This window comes from Felis catus, chromosome F1 (genome assembly GCF_018350175.1).
Source record: "Felis catus isolate Fca126 chromosome F1, F.catus_Fca126_mat1.0, whole genome shotgun sequence".
NCBI lineage: Eukaryota > Metazoa > Chordata > Mammalia > Carnivora > Felidae > Felis > Felis catus.
The window spans coordinates 25,252,382-25,268,828 of record NC_058384.1 but is presented as its reverse complement, the minus strand read 5'-3'; the positions used below and the strand labels follow the sequence as shown (position 1 = coordinate 25,268,828).

At 41.4% G+C, this 16,447-nt stretch overlaps 1 protein-coding gene across 5 annotated transcripts in view; it reads left to right on the top strand.

Moving 5' to 3' along the window:
- Window positions 1-16,002, top strand: part of NPL (N-acetylneuraminate pyruvate lyase) — a 38,052-nt gene extending 22,050 nt beyond the window's left edge. For 3 of the 5 annotated variants that reach the window (XM_006942759.5, XM_003999270.6, XM_023247373.2), the window contains 7 exons: window positions 3,494-3,569; window positions 5,114-5,206; window positions 5,929-6,077; window positions 6,197-6,243; window positions 8,832-8,916; window positions 12,059-12,098; window positions 15,410-16,002. In XM_006942759.5, the coding sequence (XP_006942821.3) occupies window positions 3,494-3,569; window positions 5,114-5,206; window positions 5,929-6,077; window positions 6,197-6,243; window positions 8,832-8,916; window positions 12,059-12,098; window positions 15,410-15,594 (675 nt within the window). In that variant the 3' untranslated portion in view covers window positions 15,595-16,002. The remainder of the gene's footprint in view (window positions 1-3,493; window positions 3,570-5,113; window positions 5,207-5,928; window positions 6,078-6,196; window positions 6,244-8,831; window positions 8,917-12,058; window positions 12,099-15,409) is intronic. The other 2 variants (XM_019821757.3, XM_011290993.4) reach the window with 2 other exon arrangements.
- Window positions 16,003-16,447: the final 445 nt, after the last annotated feature.

Here is a 16,447-nt window from a genome sequence, read left to right as displayed (position 1 = left end):
GTCAAATTCATAAAAACAAAGTAGAATGGTGGATATCAGGGGCTAGAGGGAGAGAAAAAGAAGAATTGTTTAATGGGTATAGAGTTTCAGATCTGGAAGATGAAAAGTTGTAGAGGGGCGCCTGGGTGGCTTAGTCCTTTGAGCGTCCCACTTCAGCTTAGGTTCACGGGTTTGAGCCCAGCGTCAGGTTCTGTGCTGACAGCTCAGAGCCTGGAGCCTGCTTGGGACTCTGTGTCTCCCTCTCTCTCTGCCCCTCCCCTGCTCACACTCTGTCTCTCTGTCTCAAAAATAAATAAAATATTTAAAAAATTTTTTTTAAATTAGTAAAATTAAAAGAAAAGTTGTAGAGATATGTTTCATAACTGCTGAACTGTACACTTAAAAATGATTAAAGTGGTAAATTTTATGTGATTTTGTCACAAAAAAAAATGTTTTTTAAGTAACTTATATGCCTCACATTTGGCAGACTTGAACTCAAAACCCTGAGATTAGGAGTCAGTCACATGCTCTTCTGACTGAGCCAGCCAGGTACCCCTAATTAGTCAAATTTTTAAAAAGGATTGCCCAGTGGTGCTGAAAACCAACTGAAGCTGAGTCATAAATTTCTCATACCACCATTCAACTAGGTTATGGAAATTTCTTCCTAGGTACAGTCTTCAACCAGAACATAGGTTCAAGAACACAAACAATTGGATTGCTCTGGGTTTGAAGATTAGCAGATTAGATGGAGCAAAGGGTAGGAGTAGAAGGAGTCAAAGTTGCTGGCAGAAAAGTACATGACCTGGTGGTTCCAGGACTTTGTGAATTGGGTAAAAAAAGAAAGCTCAACAATGTTGCAGTGTTTACCAGAAGGCCTAGTACCTGGACCACTGCTAAATTAACCATGTTTTCAGAATTTATATATTCTAATTCCAAAGATTCCAATGACTTGACCTGGCCTCAACATCTTCTTGATGCATTTTGTTTTTCCTATTACTGAATTTAGAAATGGAATGCATTATACATATTTGCAAAATTGCAGTTCAACATTCTTAGGCAAGCCACACAGGAAGACATATTGCTAGATGGTTGCTTAATAAGCCTAAAATCAGAAGTTGGAGACTTGATTTATCCTTCTTATTCTTGATAGATCTTTCAGTTTAGGTAGTATCATGTAGGAAACCTTTTTTTCCCCATCTCTTTTCAATTGCTTTCTTTCCCTATGTATGTGTGACATAAATTTTAAAGTATTGTCATGTCATGACATGAAAACCGTCCTCTATTGGTCTAACCACTAGAAGAGTATAATCTTAGTATAGAAATAATCCCCTGCTATAGGGATAATCCCCTGCTATAGGGATAATCCCCTACTATGGGGATAATCTTACCAATGAGATGATAATTTTGTATCTGCTTAGCCATAACTCCATTGGATGGGGTTTGAATGGGCACTGCCATCAACTGTCTTTAGCTGTTTCCTTTTTCCTTATTTCCAGCTAAGGTTACCCTTCTACTTCTTGCCCTAAACAGAGTGCTAAAACAAATTATTCAAATACATTACATTCCAACCCCATGTTAATGAAATTACACCCAATGTCACAATTGGTCTTTGGACTATATCCCATTCTTCTTTTTGGCTCTCCTACTTCTGCAGAAAGCTAATCACATCTATTAGGTATAGATATTAAAGTCTCAAAAGGGAAGCGTGTTTCCATTTTAGGTAGTGGGACATGTTCTGAAGCAATCCGCAAGTCCCTGCTGTGTGCTCAGCACCATGATTAACTAACTGTACACAAGAGTAAAATCTGACCCCTGCCCTCAGGGAACTCATTCTATTTGAGAACAGTCACTGTACACAACTCTCTTGCCATGTAGTAGACTTTAGGTACTCTACTTGAAATAGATAAGGATGTTTGAGGGCCCAGCAGAAGGAAATGTTGTTTTTCCTGGAGAAATCTGAGAAAACCTCAGAATAGTGGTACAGTGTATCTTCCTTTATGTGCATAATCTTTTTCTTCTCAACCATCCTCAACTTCATTCCCAGTCCATAAATTAAAATTTTTAAATAAATTTAGAATAAATTTTAAAATATGACTATTAAAGCACTGGACAGGAAAGATAGCATCATCCAATGGATCCAATGGGCTGAACACTAGAAGAGAAATTACACCTGCAAGTTTCTCTTTAATGAACCACTCATGTCTGCTTTAGCAAGGTTTTTTTGTACTGACAGAGTCTGAAGAAGAATCAGATTAAACGCACAGGCCACCTCCAACAGCGGTCTCTACTTTGCAATTTGGGATTTTCCTGGTAATGACATTTATCATTAAATTTGGCTTATTTTCTGTTCTCTAGTGGTGCGTCAGTTGCATCACTTCAAGTGCTACTGTCAGTAGTTTGTTGCTACTCTCATTATCTAACTGAAGGTGCATATAATAAGTCACTTATTCCAAGTGATATTGTAATTTATAATAAATATGTATTTGGTCTATGCTCAGCTTCTGGCACAGAGTTCCTAACACTCTTGGAATTCTCTGTGATGAGAGCAATAAAGGTGTCTCTGGTTACATGAATGAGGTGGCTTTTAGAATGCAACTAATCGAGGGGCACCTGGGTGGCTCTGTGGGTTAAGCGTCCAGCTTTGGCTCAGGTCATGATCTCATGCTCTGTGAGTTCGACCCCACATCGGGCTCTGTGCTGACAGCTCAGAGCCTGGAGCCTGCTTCAGATTCTGTGTCTCCCTCTCTCTCTGCCTCTCTCTCTCTCTCTCTCTCTCTCTCTCTCTCAAAAATAAGTAAACATTTAAAAAATTAAAAAGAATGCAACTAAGGATGAGGGCTGGTTGCCAGGAGAACCAACCACATGATTAGAGGGTTGGAACTTTCAGTCCTACTCGACCTCCACCCCTGGAGAAGGAGGAGGAACTGGAGGTTGAATCAGTCACCATTAATCAATGGTGCCTCTACGGGGAAGCCTCTATTAAAACCCAAAAAGGCAGGTTTCAGAGAGCTTCCATGTTGGTGAACAGGTGGCAGTCTGGGGAGAGTGGTGCCCCGGTGCTGGGAGAAGATGTGGAAACCATAAGCCCTGTCTCTGTCCCTGATGCTATGCATCTCTTCCACCTGGCTGTTCCTGAGTAATATCCTCTTAAAATAAACCGGTGATCTAGTAAATAAATAGTTTCTCTGAGTTCTGTGAGCTGCTCTAGCAAATTAATCAACCCAAGGAGGGAATCATTGGAACCCCCAGCCTGTAGCCAGTGAGCCAGAAACACAGGTGACAACCTGGGCTTCTGACTGGCATCTAAAGTTGGAGGAGGTGGAGTAGTCTTATAGGACTGAGCCCTTAACCTGTGGAATATGATTCTGTCTCCAGGTAGATAGCATCAGAGTTGAGTAGAATTGAGGGACACACAGCTGGTATCAGAGAATTGCTTGCTGATGTGGGGAAACCCCCACACCCACATATCAGAATTGTGACTAGACCCACAATGGTCTTATTTCTTCTTTTCAAGGCCCGACATGCAGCAGAAATAGGAGCCGATGGCATCGCTGTCATTGCGCCTTTCTTTCTCAAGCCATGGGACAAAGGTAAGTAGACAGTCCAAACACATGGTGCCTCACACGGGCCGCTTCTTTTTGCCTTCATTCAAAATGGTTACACTGAACTCGTGAAAGTAAAGTTTTATGGACTGACAGTGTGCAGTTGCAGTAGTATACAGCAGTGGTCCAGGATATTTGGCCTCCCTGGATCCATGTGAGAAAATACTCCTTTGAGAAGGGCTTCAACTCCTTTGCCAAACAATCTGATTGGGTCATCATCCACCAAGCCCCGGGTCAACCTATAGGTGCCTGTTTGAGTCAGGTGTTCACTCCTAGTCCAGCCGGTTTTGCAGAGTGTCAGAGTAACATGGCAAAACATGGGACCGGTTTTCTCAAAACAGAGGAATATAAGTGATGGGCATCTTGAGAATACACGTTCTATTCAAGATTGAATAAGTAATGAATTTGAGGGAGATTTCACAGAAACATCCATTGTCTCCCAAAATAACAAGTTAATTGCTTTCTCCTTCCCTGCTTTCTCTATGGAAACTACTTGTGGTTTCCAAGTATACTGAGTCTTTTTAATCCTCCTGATTAACAAACAAAGAAATGCAAATTTTTAAAAGATTGAAAACAGACAATCCATGATTGCATGCATGATTAAATAAATACATAGCTAGGGAAGCCTGGGTGGCTCAGTCGGTTAAGCATCCAACTTAGGCTCAGGTCATGATCTCGCAGTTGGTGAGTTGGAGCCCCCACTTGGGCTCTGTGCTGACAGCTCAGAGCCTGGAGCCTACTTCAGATTCTGTCTCCCTCTCTCTGCCCCTCCCCTGCTTGTGCTCTATCTCTCTCTCTCTCAAAAATAAATAAATGTTAAAAAAATTTTTTTTAAATCTCTTTCCCACTAGCCAAAGTGCAAGCAAGTCTGCTAGATTTATTTATCATCTGCAGTAATGTTGCAGTTGAAGCTCACAGTGGATGATGTAGGAAATTGCAACTTCTCAGTAAAGTAGAGTGAGTTCTCTTCTGCCATATCTGGATTTCTCCCCAAACAGGGAAAGAACCAGCCTCTGGTTGAATTATTGTGAGATATGCCTCTATTCTTATAACTTCCCTCTTTAAGCAAATGTTGTTTACCTCGTTGTTGTAGAATTTTCTCAGTTAAAACTTGATGATTCTGATCCTAATGCAGATTCCTTGTTGTTCCCTGACCACATTTAACCCTTGTGGGGAAGGAGCATAAAAGTCTTCTTGATGGGCTTCTGGCTTTTATGAGAGTATTTCATGATCTTCTCTTAATACCTGGGAGGGTTTGCACCAGTTTTTTAATAGTATTTTAGTATGTTATGAAAGTGATCATCTTATTTTGGCCTTTCTCCAGAAAGGAAGATAAAACTTTGAATGGAACAAGCTGCAATGACATTGCCGTAACAATCTCAGGGATGGTAAAAGTGATCAAGAATTTTCAGCTGCTGAGAGGGATGGTTGCATTTCATTAGATGGTTCTTTTTTTTGTTTTTTTTTTTAGCAGGGAAAGCCAGCGTTTTATATGCTTGTTCACACCACGGCTTTTCCTGCTCTTCTTTCAGATGTCTTGATTAATTTCCTAAAGGAGGTGGCTGCTGCGGCCCCAGCATTGCCATTTTATTACTATCACATTCCTGCCTTGACAGGGGTAAAGAGTAAGTGTGGCTTCTTTCAATGTTTCTGTCCCTCCATCCCATATCTTACCCTGTTTCACTAAGAAAACTCCCACTCCATCCCACTCCACCCCACATCATCAAAGCATAATATTGTTGACCAGACAGTTCCAGTTGATCCACAATAAGTCAGTGTTATCCATCGTTGACACTTCCTTATAATGGAAGTTTTTAAGTGTGAAAGACGAGCTGACACGTAGGCACTTCTAGCAGATATGTTGTGTCTATCGCACACACCCCTGCTTCTTATATGAGAAGACACAAGCCTGTAAGACCCTCAAGGAGAAAGACTGTGTCCACCATGTCCTCTACTGTATTCTCAGTGCGGTAGGTACTGAGGTACCCTGAGCCCTCCTCACTTCTCTCCTGGCTTTTCTTTTATCGTTACTATGCTTCTCCAACAAGGAGATTGTTACAATTAGATGACATTTCTTAGGGGCTTATTTTTTAGATTTCATTCCTTTCTGCTTCCTTAAAAGAAAAAAGTAGAAGTTGCACCTTGGAAACATGCACGTGTTGTCTTCAAAGAACAGAAGGTTTGGGGCTGTAATTTGACAAGTGTACAGGAACTACTAGGTGAGGGTGCGTGACGTCCAGCTGAGAACAGGTTCTGGCGCTCTGTGCAGATGCAGGGGGACCTACAAGACGCGGTTTGGCATCTTCTGGAGTGTACAGATTAGTGAGGCATTGACTGTTTTGAGCAGTTCGTGCTGAGGAATTGCTGGACGGGATTCAGGAGAAGATCCCCACCTTCCAAGGGCTGAAGTTCAGTGACACAGATCTCTTAGACTTTGGGCAATGTGTTGATCAGAACCGCGAGCGGCAGTTTGCTTTCCTTTTTGGGGTGGATGAGGTAAGTCGCTCACTTGTCAGGTTAGTTGCCCTCTGGAACCATTTATAAAGCTATAGAGCAGCAGCCTCTTGCTTTCTCTTGTTCATAAAAGCGAATACTCTGTGTCTGTTTTTGACTAGCAACTACTGAGTGCCCTGGTGATGGGAGCAACGGGAGCGGTGGGCAGGTAAGCATGACGCATTTTTCCCAACAGTTATAAATGTCAAGTCCCCCAGGGAGAGGTAGTCACCACCTAATTGGTTATACTTCTTGCACAGACACCGTTTTTAATACAAATTGCCTTTCTTTCCCCCAGTCTTTCAGTACAAAGGAATTAAGTAGGGCATAGCAGTTTGTTAGCAACCCAATCATTGTCCCTACAAGCCTCTGCTGCAATCAGAGGTGAGGCACCAGAGCCAAGAGCATGCACAGAACCCGTCAGAAATTATTTAGTTACTAGTAACAGAAACCCATTCAAAGGAGCTAATGTAGACAAAGATAAGGTATAAACTACTGGAAAATTACATAAAACTCAAGAGGAGGAAGGGCAGCCAGGCCTCAGAGAAGATGAGAACCCAGAACTGCAAATCTCTCAGCAGCCACAGCAGAGCACTCCTGTCTGTGGCCCTCTGGAGACTCTTGCCCCTGTGTCTCTCTGCGCACCCCTCTATTTCCCCTCTGGCTCTCCACGTGGGCTTGCTGTGCGTCAGCGTGTGCACATGGCCAGTCGTGGCTGCCCAAGCATGGCACCTCAGGGTGTCACCAGATCGCACCTCCTGTTCAGTTTGCCTGAAGTCCAGTCACCTGCAGCCAAGAAAGTAGAATTATGAGGCCTGATGCCTACTTAGACAGGCTAGGGAAGGCAGGAAATTCGATTAGCATGTCCACTGCACATGGTAACCTAATTTATTAGAAAAGTGCCTACAAGGGATTGATTGAAATAATTTGTATTCACCGAAAGTACATTTCCTCCCTATAGGAAAAGTATAGGGAGAAGCAAAGTAATATTGATAACATGTCTTGGTGAGTGCAGCTTTGATGAAGAATAATTAAGTTGGGAGCTCCTGGGTGGCTCAGTCGTTTAAGCGTCCGACTCTTGATTTCAGCTCAGGTCATGATCTCATGGTTTCATGAGTTTGAGCCCCATGACAGGCTCTGTGCTGTCAGTGCAGATCCTGCTTAGGATTCTCTGTCTCCCTCTCTCTCTGCCCCTACCCCACTCGCGATGTCTGTGTCTGTCTCTCAAATAAATAAATAAATAAATAAATAAATAAATAAATAAATAACTTAAAAATTTATTTAAAAGAAAAGAATAATTAAGTTGGATAATTTAATGGCTTATTCACCAAGTCAGGATGGCCAGAAATATCCATTGTCACTACAGGGACATTTCTGCCAAGGAGACCTGAATGCCTGGATATGCTGGCTGTGAAATTCTTACTTTTTTCCCCTGTAAATTCTTACTTTTTTGACTTTTGTTTTTTTGGGCCCCCATTTGGCATTTTTAACTCTGTCAACATAATCTGGAGGCAAAGTACATTTGGTTAGACTTTATTTCTTCTTCACTATAATCACATTCTCTCTAACCAAATATGCCTAAGACCCCTGGGATTTGAATTTTAGTATTCTGAAACTCCCCTGACGTTCACGTACATATCGTGACCTACAAGTATTCCACATCTATAAGTGACTTATCTCAGCTATTATGTTTTATTTTTCCTTACTTTATGACCAGAAGGTAATGTGGAACTTCACATTCTTGGAATCCCTTGCTGCTCACTCCAGGGTCTACATATATGAAGTACCAACAACATTCTGTTCTTCATATACCAAGATAAATATATTTTTCTGATACTGACTTAACTCTATGAGAAGTTGCTCGACACTGGGGAAGCATCCTTGTTAAGAATTTCTGTAAATATCTACCTTGCCGATTTCTCTAAAAATTCAGTGATTAGTCTAAGATATTTGTCTTTATTGGTAGCTAGAGACTTTTTTTTTCCAGCCTACACTCTATCAGATCAAAGGACTTATTCTCACTTTTATGTTTGCTGAATTGTAATAGATGGTGGTGTGAGGTGGTGAAAGCCTTTGCCACAACTCTGTAGCCTTCTTTAAGCCGGAGTTTTTTCACAGTGAAATAGAAGCCAGGCTTACCCTGCAGGGCTTTGAGAGGATTAGACATGATTTATGTCATGCACCTGGAACACAATAGACAGTAAATGATCTCTTGTTTTATTATTATCTTTATTAAGATTATTATTAGAAACTAGCTTCTAGATAATATATGAATTAAGCATATATATTACAGGTAGTTAAACTGGGCAGAGAATTTAGACAATCTGCTGGGATTTGCCCCATTCACCCAGTTCTTCAGCATAAGACTTCAAGGCCTCAGCTCAGATGCTATATTTTATCCACAGCTCTTGGCTAGCATTGTGCCTGCACATGTGCCCTGAGGCAGGTGTTGGCCTCATTTACTCCCTACCAAATACACTAACTCCATCTCTCACTTTTTTCCCTTTTCTTCTAACTTTATCATGTTCCATTTTTCTTCCTTTTCTTTATCCCCTTTGGTGTTCTGTGCCTCCTCTTGGCACTGCTTAGTGTTGCTACAAAACTCAGAACTGAAGACACCTGATCTCTAATAGATTAGGGCCAAAAAATACACTTCTGGAAGGCCTGGTATATTTTTCCCTTTTAAGCATCAAAGGGATTGGAAGAACCTCTCCCGCTGAGTTATTGATCTTGCAGTGTATACTGTTTTCTTTCTAGTACCTATAACTACCTGGGAAAAAAGACAAACCAGATGTTGGAGGCTTTTGAACGAAAGGACTTCTCTTCAGCCCTGAACCATCAGGTTAACTTGATTTTCCCTTCATATAAATCACAGCCACTTTTCTTTCCACTGGATAATTCTTATTCTTTCTCATCAGCACTCCTACCTTACCTGCCCTTGTTAAAATTGGCCAGCTGCCTCTCTCTCCATTTTCCTTCTGCTTCTTACCTGTTCTTGTTTAAAACCAAACCTGTCCCCATTGTCTGTGTTCCCTGCAAGCTAATCAGGACTGGCCCTGTACGGGAATGATCTCTCTCTGTTCCTCCTACAAACGATCTTTTACTCTATGTTCAAAGTATGAAATAACAGTGATAGATTTCTGGGAAAAATGTGACCAAATGCTGTCCCCTTGAGGACCTGACACCCAAGTCTCCAGAGTTTATGAAGAAGCTGGCTGTGAAGCTGGTAACCCCAAATGGGAAGACTTGAGCTGAAGTCAGAGCCAGTCAGTCACCTTCACTTGCAGTGTGCTGAGAACTGGTGGAAGCATCCACCAGGCAGAAACAAGAGCCTAGTGAGTGATCTAAAAGGAGACATTGGCTTTGAACTAGGAAGAGAAAAGCAGCAGGAGATGATGCTTTACAGGGAGGACCGGGGGGGGGGGGGGGGGGGGGGGAAGGAGGGGATAGTGGCCACTGTTAATGCTACATGGAGGACAGGCCAGCTGTCCAGAGAATGAAGAGACTCCTGAAGGGCAGAACCAATCTCGCAGCTGGGTAATATGTGTACTCGACACAAATGGAATGGGATGGAAAGAAAGAACGTAGGCACAAGAGAAGGACTTGGCCTCCGAAATAGTAAATAATCAAAGTGACTGAGTGGAGTATAATAAAGTGACGGAGTAGAGTATCCCAAGAAAATAAGCTGAATGAAACGCATAGGCAAGATCAGAGCAGGTGCTCAGTCCCAATAAGATTCAGATAAGGAATCTTTTTTAACAAGACAGGCTGCCTTTAGGGAAATTAGAGATTATAGAGCAGAAGTGCAGAACATCCTGGAGGTTAGAGGGAGAGGGGGTGACCTGAGCTCCAAGTCAGAGAGAATGTGAGGTAGCAGTTGCCAGGAATGATTAATTCCCCACCTTTTAGACCTGAACATTGAGCGATCCTAAATCTACTTCCTATTTCAAGTTTAAATAGCTGATTTAATAGTTGCCTTTGTTCAGCCTCAGATCACGTGAAGCTGAGAACAAGAACAGGGTAGGGACTTAGGAAGCTTTGCCAACTAAACCAAACATTGACAAGACTTTGGTTTAAATTAAGATAAGAAGTCTGTCTGAATTGTGCAGACTTTGCCTTTTTTTTTTTTTTTTTTTTTGCACCGATGGTTATTTTCTTTTTCCTTAGTTTCCCAGTGAAAGTTATTTCTGAAAATTCCAATCTGTTCTAAGCTGAATGATAGGGAAACCATATGATGGAGTAGACAGTAAAACAGCTGTGATAGGAGCCCTTCCATTTAGTGGTTTCTTTCATTGACTGGTCCGGTTTCCATCTCTTTCTTTTCCCCCATTAGTCCCACTCAAAATAGTATTGGTAAGGAATTTAGTTTACCACATTCTCTGTTTTATTCTTATAGAAGGCTCGTGTGAGTGGGTCTCATTTACTCATATATTTATATGCCAAGGGCTGGGCCAAGTGCATAACTTCATTAATACTGGTCTCTGCTCTAAGGGAATATACAATCAAGTGAAGAAGCAAAAAGTTAGGGCAGAATTTGTTCATTCTAATGGACTTAAATGCCATCTGTTATATTTACATAAGTGAAATGACACACGTACAGAGATCTTCCGTACAACCTTGTTTATAAAACCAAAAGATGGAAACAACCCAAATATCCATCCATAAGGAAATGGTTAAATGCATTGTGTTTGAGTTACGCAATGGAATTCTATGCAGCCCTTAAAAGGGTGAAATAGTTTTCTATGTACAGGCCTGGAAATATTCCATGATATATTAAATGTAAAAAAGCGGCAGGGTATAGAGTCATGAATGTGATGTGCTACAGTTTGTGTGAGAGGGAGAAAAGAACATAAATACATACGTGTTTGTAAGGTTCTGGGTGTTAAAATTTCATTCTGCACAGAATTTTCTGTTACTAGACTGTATACGGTTGATGAAAACAACGTAAGAGTAAAATGTTACTGAAAAGGTATCTCTTCATGAGACAGATGGAGTCTTTTTCTTATGAATTAGTTCACAAATTCTTGGATGAATATTACTTAATGCTAGCATGAGTTTAATTTCAGCATCGATATTATTTCTGGTTTTTGTTTTTAGAGAAATGAGTGCTGCGAAACCCTGTAGGAATGGAAGAAATTTTGTTACAGCAAAGTCACTCAATTCTTTGAACAGTTTTTGAGTCATGTTAAAAATCACAGAATGCTTTAGTGATTTTCAGCTAACAGCCTGGGTAGCAACATTGAAAATAATGTTGAAAGCAAGAAGTTGAAAGCCCTATGGTTTTTTAGAGGACTCGTTACCCATTAATTAGAGGAGTCGCTTTGTCACTTTGTCAGTGCCAATACCAGTATTTTGATCTGCTCCTTTATTTGGTTCCCAGAGGTGTCCCAAGGCAGTGATATGGGAGGTATGTCTTTATTTTTTTCAAAAGTGGGAGAAAAAGGACTATGAAAAGGAAATACAAAAGGACAACCTGTAACTGTATTACATGCGAATTCTTCACCTCATCAGTTTTAGAAAATAGCATTTATGGATGTTGAGGATCTAGAAATTATTTATCCCCATAAATCTTAGCCTTGGCTAAGTGTCCCTTAGGTATCTTGGAAAGAAAGTGCCCCAGAGGTTAGTGTACCCCAGTTTGAGAACAGCCACAATAGCTGATAGTTTAGCTATGCAAGCTAGATGAATAAAGGGTGCCTGCCCCCATCTTAGCTCTAGCCTACAATTCTATCTTTGGCGCTTCTTTTCTGCAAGAGCCCTTTTAATAAAGCTTATGTATGTGAAAAGATCCTACCTTCTCCTGGGTGGATCTCAACCCCAACCTCACTTGGCTGTTTTTTTCCACTCTGACAGGCCTTCAGACAACTAGGGTGTGTGGGCTTTTTAGTTTGGGGTTTCTGTCCTTTGACTTCCAAAATTTCTAAATTGTTATCACAGCTTAGTAATACTGACTATAGATTTGTGTTTTTCTTTTTCCTTTCCAGTTTTGCATTCAGAGATTTATCAACTTTGTGCTCAAACTTGGTAAGTTTTCTGCTTTGCCTGCTATGAGTGTAAAGGAAATGGAACACCATCACTGTGAGGGTTCAACAAGGACACCTTTAAAAAAATTTTTTTTGATGTTTATTTTTGAGAGAGAGAGAGCAGGGGAGGGGCAGAGAGAAAGGGAGAGAGAATCTGAAGCAGGCTCTGTGCTGTTGTTGCAAAACCCAGTGTAGGGCTTGAACCCACCAAATGTTGGATCATGACCTATGCTGAAGTCGGACACTCAGTCAGCTGAGCCACCCAGGCTCCCCCAACAAGGACACTTCTTCCTGTTCCGTTGCAAGCAGAGTTTTATTTCCAATACTAGCTTTAAGGCCAACCCTATAAAATGGTGAAGTAAACCTATTTGGCGAGTCTTTGGCACCCTTCCACAAATCTCAGTCCTCCATTTTACCACGTTGTTTGCCTCCCCCGCCTCTGCACACCATTTTTTTTTTATCCTTTTCTCCCACCATCCTGCCCTTGCTCATTAAAATTCTACCACACAGATTTCAGCCCGAGGGCTTAGTGGGGGAAGGCAGTCTGAACACAGACCTTACTAAATTGTGAATGACTGACAGCTCTCCCAAGAGTATTTGCAATGTAAAGAGAGTTTATTAACATAAGTAAGCTCAGATGATGGAGGTTTGGATAATAGGACAGAGTAGAATTTGAGGGAAACACAGTGAATTTGCATAGAGAAACCTCCTCACAATCTCCTAAATCTTATCCCGTGACAAATGCCACCATTTAGTCCACCTCTTGAGAAGGTTGGCCCTTTCTGAGAACTTGGGTCGAGTCCAGGAAAAGTTTTAGGTTTGTTCTTGGCAGACCTCCCCCCTCCCTTTCAGAGCCTTTTGTCTTCTAGCAACTCCTCCCGAGCTCCAAGCACCTATCATATGGAGCACCTCATTCCTGCAAGGTCCTCCACTAGCTCTCTTAATCCTTCGAAGACACTGTTTCCCATTCGCTCTTCCACTTCCATGATTGTTGTCCTATTTATGTGCCACAAGTACTGTATTATTCCCTTGTCCTACCTAAGCCATACTTTTCACAAAATTGTGGGTTTGGTGTGGTAGGTGTGTATGTTCCTAAGGTACATTTAAATAAATATTAAACTATTAAAACTAGAGCTAAAATGTGCTTGTGTACATATAAGATTGTCTAGCAGTGACACTGCAACATTTCTGCCACATAGAGCTCTAACATACTAGCTGATACTCTTGCCAGAATATTTACATTTTTTTTAAGTTTATTTATTTCATAAGAGAGAGAGAGAGAGAGAGAGAGAGAAGGGGAAAGAGAGAATCCCAAGCAGGCTCCACGCCGTTAGCAGAGAGCCGGTTGTGGGACTTGAACTCACAAACTGTGAGATCCTGACCTGAACTGAAATCGAGTCAAACACTTGATGGACTGAGCCACCCAGGTGCCCCCAGAATATTTGCGTTTTTAATGTGGACTCTTGAAGATAATTTTTATGATTTAAGAGAACACATCTTTAAAGAAATCGTTTCAGACTTCCTTGGCAGGTTGGAGCTTTCGTGATTTAGTCAAGGAGAGACTATCTTAATAAATTTGTAGTCTACAGGGCTTCTGGGTGATTCAGTTGGTTGAGCATCCGCTTCAGCTCAGGTCATGATCTCGTGGTTTCTGAGTTCAAGCCCCACATCGGGCTTGCTGCTGCTATATGTGCAGAGCCTGCTTCAGATTCTGTCCCCCTCTCTCTGCTCCTCCCCCACTTGCACTCTCAAAAAATAAATGCTTAAAATAAATAAATAAACTTGTAGTCTTACTATGAGGGTAGCTCCCTATTCCACCATTTGTAATAAGCCTGGGAGAGCCATTTTGCATTCATCAAACTATACTGTATCTTTGGTCATGTTAGTATTTTCCTTCCCAATGTTCAATTAGTTAACTTAGCAAAAGAAAGTTACGTTTCATACCCTATATCCAAAAACGATAGCTGATTAAAACAAATATCTGGCTGTGCTGTATTGTTTCCTTAGATCCGCCTTCAAAATCCCTAATTCTATGTGTAGCTCTGTTTTCTATTTCATTTCACTGAATGTAAATTTTTCATTTCTAGTATTTCTTTTTGTTTTTTTCCCCCAGATATTTCTGTATCATCAATTCTCAGGATGTAAGATTTGTCAGTTAAGCATTTGCTAGCTCTTGTGTGACTTCTTTTTCTCATGTGTTTTGTAAATTTTAATTCTGAATTTGTCTTCAGAGACTTGTTTTCTGGAGAATCCACTGTGCTCTAGTTTATAAGGTGTCCTAACAAGTGGTTTTACATTTGCCTCTGTTGGAGCTTTCTCCAATTCTAACCAGTTTTTAGGTTAATTTCTTAATCCAGTTCTTACACCAAGTACCTAATGCAAATGTGGACCCAGTGTTCATATATGGCAGAAGCTTGGGGTTTCTTTCATATGATCTTCTTCCATCCACAACCCTGGTGGAAATGAAGCTTCCTTGCCTCTCTGCCCAGGCCGGCAGGCTGGCTCCCAGTTTCACACAGGGAGTTTAATTCAACCCCCTCTATGCACAGACCCAAGGCTTCCTCTTGGATTCCTGACCAGCTTTATAACACCAGCTCTAAAACAGCAGCATCTTAAATAGTGCGTTTCTCAGGGACTTAGATTTACTTGAACTAAATTCTGTCTTAGCGATGAAGTCCTATCATTCGATCCATGGCAGTATATCCCTGAATCAGATTATCCTCCTGGACCAGTTGGCTTCAACAACTCCTCACCACACTGACTTCCCTCTTCCCAATACCTTTGGTCCCTCCTTGTTTCTGAGGTTGACTTTGAGTCTTCCTTTGTTTTGTTTTACTGTTTGTCAAGTTGTTTAAAATATTCCATCTTTTCTATGTGTTTGAGACAGGAAGAGGAATTTCCTGTGTCTGCTCAGTCTGCCATAGTGACCGGAAATGTTCCCCTCTTTTATTCCCACCTTACCTGTCATAGAAGTCACTGTAAGAATGTGATCTCGCGGGGCGCCTGGGTGGCGCAGTCGGTTAAGCGTCCGACTTCAGCCAGGTCACGATCTCACGGTCCGTGAGTTCGAGCCCCGCCTCAGGCTCTGGGCTGATGGCTCGGAGCCTGGAGCCTGTTTCCGATTCTGCGTCTCCCTCTCTCTCTGCCCCTCCCCCGTCCGTGCTCTGTCTCTCTCTGTCCCAAAAATAAATAAAAACATTGAAAAAAAAAAATTAAAAAAAAAAAAAAAAAAAGAATGTGATCTCGCTTTGAGATGTTTGTGGCAAAGTGGACAGTCCCAGTCACATTTCCTCATTTGTTTTTCTTATCTAGGTTTTGGAGTGTCGCAGACGAAAGCCATCATGACTCTGGTTTCTGGGATTCCAATGGGCCCACCCCGGCCTCCGCTGCAGAGAGCTTCCAGAGAGTTTATTGATGAAGCCAAAGCTAGGCTGGAGAGCCTGGATTTCCTTTCTTCCACTTATTTAAAGGATAGAAACTTGGAATCCTGTAGCTAAGGCCTTTCTATCAAATCAGAGTGTGTACCTTGAATACTGCATTCATTTCTCAAGGGCTTTTTAAATGAACTTGAACTAAACACTTTTCTAACAAATGAAATCTCACCTCAATTGACAAGTATTTAAGTACATTCTGTGATCCTAAAATGTTTAATTTTTGTGAAGGGGCAAAAACCCTAAATGGGGTCATGAACCCTAAATCATTCAATATTTCACAACATTTTTGTGGAGAAATTTCTGCTTATATGGATGAAACGGAATCAAGAGGAAAATTATAAGTGATTCATTCCACTTGCCTTTAGGAGCTCCCATTATCTTGATTTCTGATTCTTAATCCTATTTTAAAATTTTCTAATTTTAAACCCCTATAATGTACTTTCATTTTAATAAATATTCATTTGGAATCTAGGACAGCTCTGAGCTACTGCATTTAGGCGGGTACACTTACTTCAATACCAAATTACAGCATGACTCAACTTTACACAACTATTAACACACCAGCTCACTTTTCTGCTCAGTCTAACTCTAGACTATCTGCTTTCAGATTAGCTGTGATGTCACAGTTTTCCCCCCAAATATTGGGTTATGTGGAAACTTGCTTGAGCACTAAAGGGCCCATGAGAGTGCTTTTCACAGAACCAAGAAAAGGCCCTCCCCAAAGATGAACTCAGGTCTCCACTTCTTGCTATACAGAGAACTTGTCACAGCTCAAAATCTCAAAGAACCAAAGGGCTCTCCCCTGGGCACCACATACTTCCCCTTTCCCCATTGAGAAGAAAGTGTCTCCCCAACAGGTCCCTGAATTACTGGAAGTGAAGGCCAATGTCCCTTCTACAGTTAGCCCAGGGGCCCC